At 46.0% G+C, this 15,337-nt stretch overlaps 2 protein-coding genes across 3 annotated transcripts; both read right to left on the bottom strand.

Annotated features, from left to right (window-relative positions):
* Positions 1 to 5,747, bottom strand: CFAP107 (cilia and flagella associated protein 107). 2 transcript variants are annotated; one of them, XM_089537011.1, is made up of 4 exons: positions 5,480 to 5,747; positions 3,771 to 3,884; positions 2,855 to 3,032; positions 1 to 439 (listed from the first exon to the last, which is right to left on the bottom strand). In XM_089537011.1, the coding sequence occupies exons 1-4, from the start codon at positions 5,588 to 5,590 to the stop codon at positions 234 to 236; spliced, it is 609 nt and encodes a 202-aa protein (XP_089393137.1). In that variant the 5' UTR covers positions 5,591 to 5,747; the 3' UTR covers positions 1 to 233. The 2 variants fall into 2 exon arrangements, with proteins under 2 accessions (XP_089393137.1, XP_089393138.1); XM_089537012.1 differs by lacking the exon at positions 3,771 to 3,884.
* A 1,718-nt stretch (positions 5,748 to 7,465) lies between these two features.
* LOC149307838 (arylacetamide deacetylase-like 3) lies at positions 7,466 to 15,093 on the bottom strand. The gene is made up of 4 exons (XM_089536960.1): positions 14,827 to 15,093; positions 10,849 to 11,068; positions 9,663 to 9,726; positions 7,466 to 8,395 (listed from the first exon to the last, which is right to left on the bottom strand). Exons 1-4 carry the CDS (start codon positions 15,001 to 15,003, stop codon positions 7,621 to 7,623), a joined length of 1,236 nt encoding a protein of 411 aa, XP_089393086.1. The 5' UTR covers positions 15,004 to 15,093; the 3' UTR covers positions 7,466 to 7,620.
* Positions 15,094 to 15,337: the final 244 nt, after the last annotated feature.

The following is a 15,337-nucleotide window of genomic DNA, read 5'->3' as shown; positions in this document are numbered from 1 at the left end:
TACCAACAACGTGGAGCTTTGAGCTACTAAGGATACTTGGAGCATTTATGGCAAATTGATAATACAGCCTGGTCTGCCGCCAACGGAGACCCACATCTTTCTTCCTATGTGCGCTTGCAAATGAGCATGTGCCCAATATTTGCAGCCAAACTAAGGGGGCTAAATGTATTGGTGCTGCTTGGATAAATGGTGTAGTATTGAAATCCAGCAATACGTGGAAATACAATGTTCTTTCACATATACGGGTCATTGCTTCGGGGCAACCACTGCTCCTGGTTGGCCTTCAGGATGTGCGTGGTGATGGGCCGTCGGCGCACGGCGTACGACGCAACCGGAGGCTTTTGGTAGGATACAGTGTAGACGCTGCTCATCACGCCATTCTCTTTGCGAGTCCATTTTTTCACAAGATGCTCAAAGAGCCCATAGTTGGTCGGAGGCTCTAAAGTGGAAAATGATTGGAAAGGTCATGAGATCACAGAGAAAGGGAAGGTTAGATTATACTTAGCATATTCCATATTGGAATTAGGTTACGGAAGAGAGCCAGCGCAGTGATTTGACCATTGGACTACAACTCTGGAGACCAGGGTTCGATTCTCGGCTCAACCATGAAACCCACTTGGTGTCCTTGGGTAACTGACACTCTCTCAGCCTCAAGGGAAGGCAATGGCAAAGCTCCTTTGAGCAAATCTTGCCATGAAAACCCCATGATAGGTGGCCTTAGGGCCACCATAAGACAGAAATGACTTGAAGGCACACAACAACAACAACAGCAACAATACTTAACTAAAGCCTTGTCTACATGGGCGTCTCACCCTGTGTCCTCTGGGCTTGCTGTGTCCTTCAAACCCCCAAATTGGGTACAAACTTTCACATCACCTATACCTGATTTGGGGCTTCCTCCGCCCGCTGTTGTGGTTGTGTCTCCTAGTCATTTCCAATTTACAACCACCCTATCATGGCATTTTCTTGGCATGGTTTGTGCAGAGGAGGTTTGCCGTTGCTTTCTTCTGAGCCTGAGAGCATGGGACTTGGCCACGTGGTTTCATGGACAAGATGGGACTGGTTTGAGCATTGGACCATGACTCCGGAGACCAAGGTTCGATTCCCAGCTCAGTCATGAAACCCACTTGGTGTCCTTGGGTAATTCACACTCTCTCAGCCTCAGGAAAAGGCAATGGCAAACCTCCTCCAAACAAATCTTGTGAATTAAAACCCATGGCCAGGTTGCCATAAGTCGGAAATGACTTGAAGGTGCACAGCACACATCCGAGTGGACCAAGGTTGGAATCCTATTAGCTAGTTCTAGCTGGAGTATACCCATTGTATCATTTGTTGAATGGTGAGTCAACACATAGGTAAGTCAACACATTTATTCAATGGTTCTACTATAGTCAGGACTAACTGCAGCATTTAGTTGCCAGGTTGGAAACTCAAGACATTACTTGTACCTTTCATGGTTGTGCAGAAGAGGTAGTTTCAAGGAAAAATAATATAAGGAGAATACAGTGTGCCCACGTCATACATGGACGCACTATACGTGGCTTTCAGCATATGCGCGTCCTATTTAGATTAATGGGGCACGTGCCCATGGTGCATGTGCGCCACTGCACCGCCATGCCGCTGTGCCGCTGCTGCCACATGCACGAGCCCCATTACTTTCAATGGGACTTGAGCATATGCATTTTTTTTACGCAGGGGGGGTCCGGAACGGATCCCCTGTGTAAAAAAAGGGTGCACTGTATGTCTATTCCTATTGATAGTTTCACCCAGAGTAGACCCATTGACTCCATTAGTCCGTGGTAGGTCAACACTTACGTAAATGCCCTTGATTCAATGCATCTACTCTAGTGGGACTCGCCATACCTTTCTCATCTATACGGCTGCTGAAATCCAGGCAGAAAAGTATGAGATCCAGAAATTATTGTGTAGCCAAAAATAAGAAGGGCAAACAAAGAGCTGCGTTGAATGCAAAGACAACTTTGTATAATCCCTTTCCAAAACAGAACAAATACATCTTAATGGAATTCACTTTGGAATGAATAAACGTTTTAATGGACGCAGACAAACAGCGGACGGATTAAGAGCGTCTCCACGGGGGCTTAAGCCACTTCCATATTAAAATGTTAAACATCAATAAAAGATAAAGCCAAAACCAATTACTGTCTTAATCAGGAATCATCTGCTATTGGGTATATTTAGTTCCCTCTCTATTCTTGTGTTTTGTTCAGCATATATATATATATATATATATATATATATATATATATAGTTTTAAAAACTCATGTTTGTCAAGTGTTGAGAAACTGCTGTGAAGAAACCTGGGCTGATGAAAATTTGCAAAGCTCAGGACTTATTCTGTGCAAAATTCATATATATATATATATATACACACACACACACACACACACACACACATACACACACACACACACACAGGCTGAAAACATTATTGTACGTGGGGCAAAGAGTACATTTGGCATATTTCGGCATTTCTGTGCCGAAATGGTTTCTGAACCGAAAACTTTCTTTGCTGTGCAATAAAACACACGCAAAATTCGCACAGAAGAAACCCCAGATTGAAAATAAGCTTTGAAAACTGTATGGTTTTTGAAGACTTTCCAGCAACGGGAAGAAAATTGCTCAAACTACACTCTAATAGGAACTAATAGGAATGTTGTAATTCAGTATTAGCATTTTACAGTTTGCATCTGTATTAGTATTGTATTTTTATTGATGTAATCCGGCTTTGATCCTTGGGAGAAGTGGAAAATATAATAATAATAATAATAATAATAATAATAATAATAACTTTTTTGGGGGAAGAAAGGTAGTGAAGGGTTACCTCTTTACGTACCAAGAAGCGGGTAGTCCGATTTCTCTGGGATCCATGCCAATTTGTGTCGGTTCCATTTGCGAAGCGGAGGCAGGATCGGATTGTAGCCGTGCCGGTTGTATTGATCATCGTACTGTGTCACTAAGTGTTGGTGCCTTGGTTCGTCATGATGGGTCAATATATACTTCTTTGGGAGACCCTAAAACGTAAAATACATAGACCTTAACAGACGTGGCATTTAACAGGCCTCTGAGGGAATATACAGTGCGCCCGCGTTATACGTGGGTGTGCTATATGCTCAAAGTCGTGTGGGAGTGCAAGCGGTGCAAGGGGCGGTGCGTCCCATTCGCATGAATGGGGCACGCTCCTGTGGTGTGTGCCTTGCACACCACTGCCACACCGCTGCGGGCATGAGCCCCATTTGTTCGAATGGGGCTTGAGCATCCACGTTTTTTCCCTTACGTGGGGGGCGGGGGCGGAATGGATTCCCCGCATAAGAGAAGGGTGGACTGTACACTCCAAAATGCATTGGGATTTTATCAATCAATCAGTCAATCAATCAATCAATCAATCAATCAATCATCCATTGAGCATATTGAGAAGTGTCTCTTGTTTTCTGCGGATCGTATGAGGTGCTCCTGCTTTTTTCCTTTGTAATTTCGTCAACAAGAACAACTCTAAGCCAAAACTGGACTATTTTATTTCATTTTAAACATTCTAAAAAGTGGGACTATTTGATTTGATTTTAAAAATGGTAATTTTTGCTACCCTCCTTCCCCCTGGAAGCCTTGATTTGTAACAACTTGGATAAAGTTGGGTTACTATTGCACCAGACACCCCTCTTGCATCTCTTTCTTCTAGGGAAGGGTTGTGCATTCTGCTTTTGCAGGTTTGCAATGACAGCCTTAGATCCAAAACTCCTCGTTCCCCGACTTACATCCATTTTCTTCTTCATCCTTCTCAACACTGTTCGGTCCGGTATCTCAGTTGGAAATCGAACGAAGTCCCGTTCATAGCAGCTTCTGCCGGTTCCTCTCTGATCTCTTATGAACTAAGGCAAACCAAACAAATGGCAGTCACTCACTGCAATGGGAGACGCCAACCCAACCTGATATTCGTTTGAGGTTAAACTCCGCCAAGGGTTTGGACCCAGGGCTATTCAACATCTTTATCCATGACTTGGAGGACAGAATGGAGGGCATGCTTATCAAATTTGGAGATGGCTCCAGACAAGGTGGAACAGCCAATACTCCTCTTGGTCTCTTCCAGCTCCATAATTCTAGGTCCAATAAACTCCTCGCCTTGCAGAGCATTTCATTGCAGTCAAGGTAGAGCAAGCAAAAAAGAGGAGCAAGTATTTTGGGTTTGATCTGCATTCCTGCATCTGAGGAAGTAGACCAAGTCTATGGCCTCATTCCCACTAATGTTTAAACCGGATTGTGAATCGGTTCGATCTGGTTCAAATGAACCTGGTTCCCACTTAATCCGAATCGCTGAAGCGATTCCAAGAGGGGGGCCATGTGCTAGACCCATTTAACCCGCGCCTTTTTGACGCTGATTTTCCTCGCTTCTTTTTCGATAAATCGATTCTGGTTAAGTATGAACTAAATGCGGATCGGAATCGATTCAAACTTCCCTTTGGCCGTCTGGAACCGAATCATTTTGAATCGATTCATTTGTGAATGGGAACAAAAAGTGGATTATTTTGGAGGGGAAAATGTGATCGGAGCAAATGTAGCGGGAACCACACTCCGCTATCGAATCGATCTATCAATTCGGATTGTGCACCGATTTATCTGTAAGTGGGAATGGGGTCTAAGAAAGCTTCTTCTACAAAATTAGTCTCAGAAGTGCTACAAAATCCCTTTGCATATAGATATTCCAGACTAGCATGGCTATATCACGGAAAGGACAATACAAATGCACATGCATTTTAAAGATGGCGCTCTCATCCTGAGATTTTTTCCTTTGGCCTAGAGATTAGAGAAGAAGGTAAAGGCTTTGAGACTTAGGTCCGAGGTCTGAGATAAAAGAGCCTTATGCAGAATATTCAAAGCTGTCTTATAATGGGCCACAGTTTTAGTCCTCCCAGTTTAGTCCTGTCTTTCTTGGCTGTCTAGTCTATCTTTGGGTTTTCTGGATAGAGATTTCCCCCCCAAACCAACCTAGAGATTAAACCCAAGACCTTCTGCATGCAGACGCTGGTCTCTGGTGCTCAAGTCTTAAACCCTATAGAGCTTTATGGGAATACAAGACCTTCAAAGTATAACTGAAAACGACCTTAGAGGCATTTGAATTGGGGACTGCTGCCGCACTGCAGAAACAAAGCAGTTTGACACCACTTTAACTGCCATGGCTCAATGCTATGGCATTCTGGGATTTTTAGTTTTGTAAAATGTTGAGCCTTCCCTGTCAGAGAGCTCTAGCATCCCATCAAACTACAAATCTCCAAATGCATTAAGCCATGGAAGTCAAAACAGAGTCAAACCACTTTATTTCTGCAGCCTGGATCAGTACGTCACCTTCGTTTGCCCATTTATATATTTTAGGGCAATGCTTCTTGCCACGCTCTTTCAAATGCACCCATGCTCCCCTCCCCGGCCCTCCGCTCTTGCTTCCTCTCTTTTCCTCCCCAAACAAACGTACCTTTTTCCTTTCTTCCACCCAGTTTCCAACAAGTACTTTAGTCGAATATCTGGGCTCGATCCTCCAGCTGGGAAGGAACCATTCCTGGGAATCCCTGCATGTAGTAAACATGGCTCTCCCTTTCTTTCTTCTTCTTCTTTTCACATTCTTTGGCAAAGCGCAAGCTCAAAAGGCGTCCATCTCTGTGTGTGTGCTGAGCAGGACATTTGTCCTCTGACGTCCCTTTGGTCTCAGGTTCTCTATTGTTGGCCATCCCCGTGGCAACCCTCCAGGCAACAAGGGATTCTACCCCGATGAAACCAATGCTACTATTCCACTGAATACAGTGTGCCCGCTATACATATGCTGAAAGTCCGCACGGGAGTGTGGGAGGTGCAAGGCTGGCGCGTCCCATTCGGATGAATGGGGTGCACACCCATGGTTCATGTGTGCCATCGCGCTGCCACATGCACAAGCCCTATCCACTTGAATGGGGCTTGGGCATGTGCAGCATTTGGCTTACGCAGAGGGAGGGGTCTGGAACGGATCCCCGCATAAGCCAAGGGCGGACTATAGTAGCAAAACCTTTGCTAGTGGACAGAAACAGAAGAAGGTGAGGCTCACAGTGGCTAGAGCCATTGAGTAACAGATAGGGCTGGAATCCTGTTGGTGACATACACATGCGCAACTCAGGAACTCATGTGCCGATGTCTTCTTTGGAATGGTGTGAAAGGAAATGGTTCACCCGTTCCTTGTGCGCCATCCAAAACCTCATGCGCTCACACCCAAACTGTCAAACCATGACAATACAAATGTGTTCGGACAGAAATCTCTGTGACCTCATTCCCACTACGTTTTAAACCGGGTCGCAAATCGGTTTGAACCGATTTAACATCGGCTGCTGTGGGGCCGATGGGGAACGGATCGGGGACTCCTGGCATTATCGGCAGCGTTCTCCCGTGCGATAATATGCGTTTCCCCCCGTTCTGTTTTCATTCCCTTCCGTTCTGCCCCGTTTCCCAAGCCCCATGCAATAAACTTACTTGTTAATGGGATACGATGCTGGACTTAAGCCATAGCATGTTGGTCCATCCAAAGGCTGGTATTCTCTACTGACCATGCAATGTCCCTCTTCAGAACCCATCTTTTCTCACTTTCAGACCTTGAAGGGGGGGTGGCAGACAAATGTCTATCTATAGTTTGTTGTGGGTTTTGGGGGCTCTGTGGCCATGTTCTAGAAGAGTTTATTCCTGACGCTTCACTAACATCTGTGGCTGGCATCTTTGGAGAACGCATCTAGATAGTGTCTACCTTCACATGCACAGCAATGGCACCATCTGCAGAGATCTCCAGAGGACTTTTAGAGGTGCTTCTAGCATGGACTAGTCATCTTCTGGGCCTCTCATTTTTAAATGTGGTATTTATTTATTTATTTATGTGCTTTATTTAATTTCTCACCCCAATTGCATTCGTTAATACAAATGGAACATACCGTTTTGAGAACAGCTGTTATTTGCAGCATCTCCGCAATAATGCAACTGCTTCGGCCATCTTGGTTCCTTTTGCATTCCTCCTGAAACCTGCCTCCCTGTTCTATGCTTTTTTATTTTCATTACATTTTACTTTTACTTTTGCAATTCTGGAGTTCAGGCCCTTGGGGTTCTTAGGATTATAGTTTTTGTGGGGTTTTTTGGGCTCTGTGACCATGTTCTAGAAGAGTTTATTTCTGACGTTTTGCCGGCATCTGTGGCTTTGGCATCTTCAGAGAAGATGCTGGTGAAGCATCAGGAATAAACTCTTCCAGAACATGGCCACAGACCCCGAAAAACCCTCAAAAACCTATGGATGCCAGCCACGAAAGCCTCCGACTTCACATTCTTAGGATTAGTTTGTTAAGGATGCCCTTTCATCTTCTACATTACTTAAACCATCAACAGAAAATCGTGCTGCCATTAGCATGAAACAACTTAGCTGCACACCACTCTCGAATATTTGTTGATTCCACTTTCTACTGTAATGTTTAAACATCACATTTTAATGGGTTCAGCCTATTGCACATTGCTGCAGTTCACTGACATGGTTGTGTAGCATGTCAGCGATGCAGCCCAGTTGTAAAGTTACGCATCATCACAGCCTCTATGAAGGATTATGGCCTTCCTTTGCTATAAATTTCGGACGAAGTTGACGATCGCATCCATCCCTTTTTTCCCAGAGGGGAAATGCAACCAGAGTCCATCAAAGAAGCTTAAAACTCCATGGAATCCATTGGAAAGGTGGTGCCAAGTGACTGTGATGCCATTGTCCTCCAGTCTTTTCTTGTAGAGCAACCCATCATCCCTCAGGACATCATATTCACAGGTTAAAATGAATGTCTCTGGGAGACGGCGAAGGAGCGCATCTTCTGCTAGGAGTGGTGAGCATTCAGGGGAGCTCAGGATCTTCAGAGCCTCATAGACATCATCTTCGCAGCCAATGGGAACAAAAGGCTTGTAGCCCCTGGTCTTAAACTCTTTGGGAATATTGTCCGCGCTCAGCCATTGTCGGTACTTTAACCTTAAGCCCACAGGAACGTGAGAACCTTCCAGCACCTCTTCCAGATGGGCAGCGTTTCCGTTCAGGTGTTGCAACATGTAAAAGGCGGATCGTTCCCGGAACAAAATGGGGACGGCTCGGTTCTGCTGGTAGGAAGGTAGGTTGAAATCCACAGCCTGGAGACCCGGATAGAGGAGGATCTGAGCTCGGACTTTGGGGAGGCCTGGCCTAACCGCTAAGGTTTGGCAAACCATGGCAGCAAGGTGACCCCCGGCACTGTCGCCAGCAACAATGATGCGGGTACGATCCACACCATAGTCGTCGGCCGCCTTGAGGAAGTGAGTGGCAGCTGCAAGGCAGTCGTTCAGCGGGGCCGGATAGGTGTGCTCAGGCGCTAAGCGGTACCTAAAACCAAAAAGAAAATACCAGTGAAAAGTAGAAACACAACCTGACACCATATTATCTTCCACCTTTGCATGTTACATTCTCTTGGGCCAACAGGCTGTTAGTGATTTACAAATGCGCCCATGCATCTTTGTTGTTGGGTACCTTCAAGTCTTTTCCTGACTTATGGCGACCCTATCCTGGGCTTTTCTTGGCAAGATGTGTTCAGAGAGGGTTTGCCATTGCCTCCTGTTGAGGCCGGGAGAGCATAACTTGCCCAAGGACACAGATGTGAGTTTTCATGTCTGAGTAGGGATGTGAATCCTGGTCTTCCAGAGTCGTGGGATGCATGTACGCTACAGAATGAATGCACCTTTACACTGCTTCAACTGCCATGGCTCAAGGCTATGGGATTCTGCCATTTGTAGCTTTGTGAGATACTTAGCCTTCTCTTTCAGGGACCTCCTGTGCCACAACAAACTACAAATACCAAGATTCGTAGCACTGAGACATAGCAGTTAGAGCAGTGGCGAACTGCATTAATTCTACAGTGTGGTAGCAATCCTAGAGGGACCGCATGCTGCCACAAGGCCCTGCTCTCCATCTCCTGAAACAAAGCGGCGGAAGGATCCAGTGTAGTTCTGGACATGCGCACAATGCTCAAACTGCTACAACACATTGGCTCATCAGTGCAGCTTACTTGCATATAAGTACTTTTAGATGGGGTTCAGAGGCGGATCACTGGGAAACGTATCACAGAGTTTTCTGGGGCTGAGAGTATGCAACTCGGTAATCCAGTGGCTGAGCGGGGAATCAGACCCTGATCTCCAGAATCTAGTCCAGGCCTCAAACTACTACACCACACTGAAAAAACTACTTGGTTGAAATTTTGCATGCATGTAAGGCCATTTTGGAAGATGTAAGTCCCAAGCAGAATGCCAGGCAATGTGTGTTTTCTCTACAGAATAATTCATCCTCTAGACTGTGCGATATGTTTGAATACCGGGATCAAATATAACACTCTCACTGGTCTGTTATTCTTCCCAACTGGGTTTCTGACTGCCAAGAAATCCATTTTTTCAACCTATGAATATTCTTCCCTTTTCTATTCAAAACGTATTGAAATCACATGGATTCAATGAGTCTACTCCTGTTGAGACGAGCGACAGGATTCGGGTCTCTGAGTCCGCTTTGTATGACTGGCAAGGGAACTGACGCCAAGCTGCACCTGCCAAGGTCTGAGAAATGAAGCGTTGCAAAACTTCGAAAGGCGTTTGGTACGACTTACTCCACAGACACAACCACCGATTCACTTTCTCGGGCAATGTAGCGGCAGATATTTTCGTGGGTTCCTGAAACATAAACATATCCAGAGCTGTGTTATCAATGAATGGAGGGAACGAACGAGAGGAGATTGGGGTATGTGCACCTTTTAAAATCTGACCCCATACCTCTCCAATGTGGCGTAGTGGGTTGAGTGTTGGGTCTGGAGACCCAGGTTTGATTCTCTGCTCGACCATGAAACCCATTGGATGACCTTCAGCAGATCGTATGTTATCTTAGGCCTGGGACAGATGGGTGCAATGGGCGCTGTTGTCACATGTGAGGGGTGGCGCTGCCAGACGCCCCTCGCCCCTCGCATGTGACGAGGGCGTGAAAATGGCAGTGCCCTGTACAGATGCGCCCATTATGATGCAACAGAAGCTTAGCGTCATGTCACAATGCCATTGTGATGTCACGAGTGTGCGCAAGGAAGCCGCATAGTTTGTCCACTGCAGCTTCCTCGTGCAGCAAAACAAGGCACGGGCAGACCACCCTGTTTGGGCGGTCTGTACCCTGCTATAGAATCACAGAGTTAGACGAGACCGCAAGGGCCATCCAGCCCAACCCCTTCTGCCATGCAGGAACTCTCAATCAAAGCAACACCACTGACAGATGGCCGTCCTCTGTTTAAAGACGTCCAAGGAAAGAGACTCAACTACACTCCGAGGAAGGCAATGGCAAGCCTCCTTTGGACAAATCTTGCCAAGAAAACCCCATGAGAGGTTTGCCTTAGGGTCTCCATAAGTCAGAAACTACATGAAGGCACACATCAACATCAACATCTGGAATGATGGAAGTCTGTGCTGCAGAATGAAGCGGTCAGTCCCCTCCAACCAATGATCGGAATAGGCCAGGAATCCTAATTTTCCCCTCTCAAAGTGTCCCTCACTGGCAGGAGGGAGATGGTCATGTAATCCTACATTACTCAACCTGCCAGGGGTCATTTGCAGACATAGCAATGGTGCCAGCATTGGAAGCGAGAACACAAATGTCCTAAGTCTCGCTTACAAAGTTGTAGTTGACTAAAAGGATGCCAGTTGTTATTTTTAAAACCATGGCAATCCCAATGAAATTGCACCGGGACAAAGGGAAGGATTATGCTTGACAGGTCAGGAAGATTATGAAGGAGATTAAGATCTGATGCAACTCACGGATGCTTCCGAACACAAAGCCGCCACCGTGAAAATACAGGACGCCTTTCCTTTGGCCAGCAGAGGGTGCTTTGGGCTGATAAATCCGGACAGGCACATGCTTAAACTTCACATCCTTGAAGAAGAGCACGGCATCTTTCCTCCTCGGCTTCCATCCGTTCCGCACAAACCGCACAAACCGGATTTGGGTACTGATGTGTAGGTTCTCCAAAATCCTTCCCTTTTGAGTTGGAGGGAGGAGAAGTGGGGGGAAAAACAGTCACATTGATGTTTTTATTAGCTAATGGCCGAGGATGCATTTGGGACATTTGTCACAAACTACACACAGAGAGACACACACCAACATTGCCGTGACAGTTTGATCAGGCTAAGCAAAAGTCCCGGAAACTCAAGCTCAGGAAAGTCACAGTCATATTTATCAGACAAGGATGCGTATATACATTTTGGAGGAAGACATGTGATGATGGAAGGTCATCTTTCTTGGGACGTTGATTTGAATTGAAGATGGTGGTGGAGGGAGGTTTGATGCAGGTAAAGGCCACCTTCCCATCGCTGGCCGGGAGGTATTTGGGGAAGATGGGAAAATTGGGGGAAATGTATGGTTTTTAATTTTTAGAGAGTCTAATAAACAATGTTTAATTCTCATTTTAAGGGGAGGAGGGAAGAATGGTTCATTTATACAGTGCACCCTTTTTAATGCGGTGATCCATTGAAAATAATGAAGCATGGTGGCATGGTGGCGCAGCGGCGCACACACACCATGGGCACGTGCCCCATTATTCTCAATGGGATGCGCTTCCCCTTGCACCCCATGCGCTCCCGCAGGCTATCTAGCAACATTCAGCATATGCTGAAAGCCGCATATAGTGCATCCGCGTATGGTGCGGGCTCACTGTACAATGCATCGTTATAATTTTAAGTATAAGCTGCTCCGATTGTTTGTAACAGAGAAGTGGGATAGAAATAAAAACCTACACAAGGCAGTAATTTTTTCCCTTCCGTTGTTGGAAACACAGGCAATTCCTTCAAAATCTGGACTGTATTTAATCATAGAATTATAGAATCATAGAATCATAGAGTTGGAAGAGACCAGATCAAAGCATCCCCGACAGATGGCCATCCAGCCTCCGTTTGAAGACCTCCAAGGAAGGAGACTCCACTACACTCCAAGGGAGTTTGTTCCACTGTCGCACAGCCCTTACTGTCAGGAAGTTCCTCCTAATGTTGAGGTGGAATCTCTTTTCCTGCAGTTTGCATCCATTGCTCCGGGTCTTTGCAAGGCTACAAGCCTATGCATCATATTTTGCCTGCAGCGGCTGAATGGGAAATCGAACCCAGGTCTCCAGAGTCAATGTGAAGTTGAAGGTTTTCATGGCTGGCATCCATAGTTTTTTGTGGGTTTTTCGGGCTATGTGGCCATGCTCTGGTGGGCATCTCCAGAGAAAGATGCCAGCTACTGATGCTGGCGAAACGTCAGGAAGAAACTCTTCCAGAACATGGCCACATAGCCCCCAAAACCCACAAAACATCTCCAGAGTCATCTTCAGAGTCGTAGCCCAATGCTCAAACCACTATACCAGTGATGGCTAACCTTTTAGAAACCGAGTGCCCAAACTGCAACCCCAATCCCACTTATTAATGGCAAAGTGCCACGTTTCTCTGGCTTTCTAGTAATGAACTCTGGCGAACGCAACGCCACGTGTGCCCACAGAGAGGGCTCTGACTGCCCTCTCTGGCACACGTACCACAAGTTTGCCACCGCTGCACTATACCATGCTGATTCTACATGAGTAAAAAATGGGATCCCTGTTTTCCAGCTTTTGGAATCCATATTGGGAAGCGGCTAGGTTTGTATGCATGTGAACTGCATTGGTTCAGTGGTTTACTCAAGTCGGGAGCAGCAACAGAATTTAGGCCACATGGTTCTAGATTTAAGTCAAGCATATGTGATTTGCTAGAGCTTTTCATTCTTTCAGCTCATGGACCAATGCACTTCATGCATCCATTGTTTGCATTATTTATCATCTTGGTCCAAGTTAAGTATACTTCACTAAGAAGTGTCTCCTGGTCCATCCTTTTCTCACAGGGCTTTGTGAGCGATGGAGGTCTATTCTCCTGTTGATCGGGGTTCAATAGATTGAGGTTTCTCTGGTACAACGATCAGAACCAGGATCCCTATCGCAATTTCTCGTGACAGCAGAGATCACGCGCATAGAAATATAAATGGCTGAACTGCATCCTGATCGACAGGAAAACAGAGCCGTTATTGACAGTGGCTGATGCCTGGGAAGGAAGGATGGGGACAGTTTTGTGATTGCTACACATCATTGCCGCAGTCATAGATATGTAGAATCATAGGATCATAGGAGTTTATCACACTGGGGTTAACTTCAACATTAAAGAGAGATTAAAGCACATTTAAAGCATCCCGCAAATAAGGCGGAAATGGTGAGTAATTGCACGGGTGACTGTCACACGCAATTGTGCAAATAACAGTGATATCAGAAATGCATTGTCGCTGAAATCCTGAATGTCAAAAGATGCACATTAATGCTTCTCTGCGACCACTTTAATGGCGGGTTTTGTGCGACGTTGCATGAAATTGTTACCCGTAATTACGCCATTTTCCTGGGATATCCATGGGATAAACTCCCCATCTCCTTCGTGTGATAAATGATAAAGTTGGAAGAGACTCCAAGGGCCACCCAGTCTAAACCCATTCGTATTTCCTGTGACAGATGTCCATCCAGCCTGTGTTTAAAAACTTCCAAAGAAGGAGACTCCATCACACTCCAAGGAAATGCATTCCACTATCAAATCGCTCTTACCATCAGGACGCTCTTCCTAATGTTAGGTCGGTGATGTCCAAACTCTGGTCCTCCAGGTGTTTTGGACTTCATCTCCCAGAAGCCCCAGCCCCTTTGGCCAATAGTCTGGAATTCTGGGAGCTGAAGTCCAAAACACCTGGAAGGCCAGAGTTTGGACATCACTGGTTTAGGTGGAATCTCTTTTCCTGGAGCTTGAATGCATTGCACTGTGTCCCAGTCTCTGACATTGTGGCTGTGAATCAGTTACAGACGCATAACTCTAAGTTATGCATTCATGACTGCAGTTGTGAATTCTAGCCCCAGTGAGACCTAACCTGATGCCCACATGCTTGGCACATTTAAGGGGCCTTTGGTGAAGCCCGGATTCAGACAAGGTGAAGATGGAAGGCATCCCCATTCATACAACCAGGAAGACTCTGGAAACTGTTTCCAAGTTATTTCCCCCCATCGTTGCGGACTTTGCAACGTGTTTGCATTTCAGGTCTAGCAAATATGTACTTGGAACTTAGTCAAGGTGGTGTTGAGGAGGAGATTAGGAGGAATGTGGAGTAGAAGGTTTAAACACCATGCCCTCTCCTCTTCTCTCCTCAATTTGTCCTCTCTTTACTTCCTTTACTGCAGCTGGATTCGGCTGCAAAATATTTTTGCTCCTGGAGGATAGCGACTGGATTTCCTTTTCTGCTCTCGGATCCCCAAAGCAACATGTTAAAATTCAAATAGTAAAAACAGAAATAATTAAACACATAGGGAATAATTAAACATATAGCTCCTCCACAGTCAATGTAGACTTAGTGATCAAAGCCAATAACCTCCAGAAAGAAGCCTGCTCAGCCAACAACTTTTCCTGCCAATCCAACTGCCAGTGTTTTTGTATGAAGCATAGACAATCTCATTTAGAATCATAGACTCGTAGAGTTGGAAGAGACCTCAAGGGCCATCCAGTCCAACCCCATTTTGCCATGCAGGAACTCACAATCAAAGCATCCCCGACAGATTCTGAAGACCCCATGAGATACCGAAGTCGGAAACGGCATGAAGGCACATGACAACATATGAGCCGGCTAAAACGGAAGTGCAACAAAATCCTGGGATAAAAGTAACCGGGGTTTCATTTCCGACTTCCGCACCGACGGAAGTGCAACCGACTTACCAGGATGGACGTCCCAACCAGAGTGGCATGAATAATCCGGAGCTTTGCCGGCTGTTCCACACCAGGAGGGACCTCGGAGTTGCAGGCGTCAAAGTAAATGCTTCCCACCACTAGCAAGACCACAGCTGCAAGGAAGGCAGCCAAGACTAAGGCCAGGAAGACGTAGAGGAACCCCATTTCGCTGCGGTTTGGAAGAAGGTCTCTTTCTGCCCTTGGCTCCTGGATTGATTTTATTTCCTGTTTGTCTCAGGCGACGGTGGAATCCAGGTTGCCAGCACATGCGAGAAACCTTTCCCTAATCTCCTCCCACAGGCTGGTGAAAAACCACACTGACTTATGGGGATCTTAAACCGACACTTAGCCATGCCTCATAAGTCATAACACAGAGAGGCGTTGCCTATGCAGATATCAAATTACCTCTAAGATCCTTATGCCCTTGGTGGCCGAGTTGTTCAATAGGCAGAGGCTTGCCATGGAACTGCAGGCCTGAGCTCACAAACGTTTCCAGATT

This window comes from Sceloporus occidentalis, unplaced genomic scaffold (assembly GCF_023333645.1).
Source record: "Sceloporus occidentalis isolate IW3139 unplaced genomic scaffold, rSceOcc1.0.p SCAF_8, whole genome shotgun sequence".
Lineage (NCBI taxonomy): Eukaryota > Metazoa > Chordata > Lepidosauria > Squamata > Phrynosomatidae > Sceloporus > Sceloporus occidentalis.
Note: the sequence above shows the minus strand (reverse complement) of the source record. Positions and strands in the feature narration are given on the sequence as shown.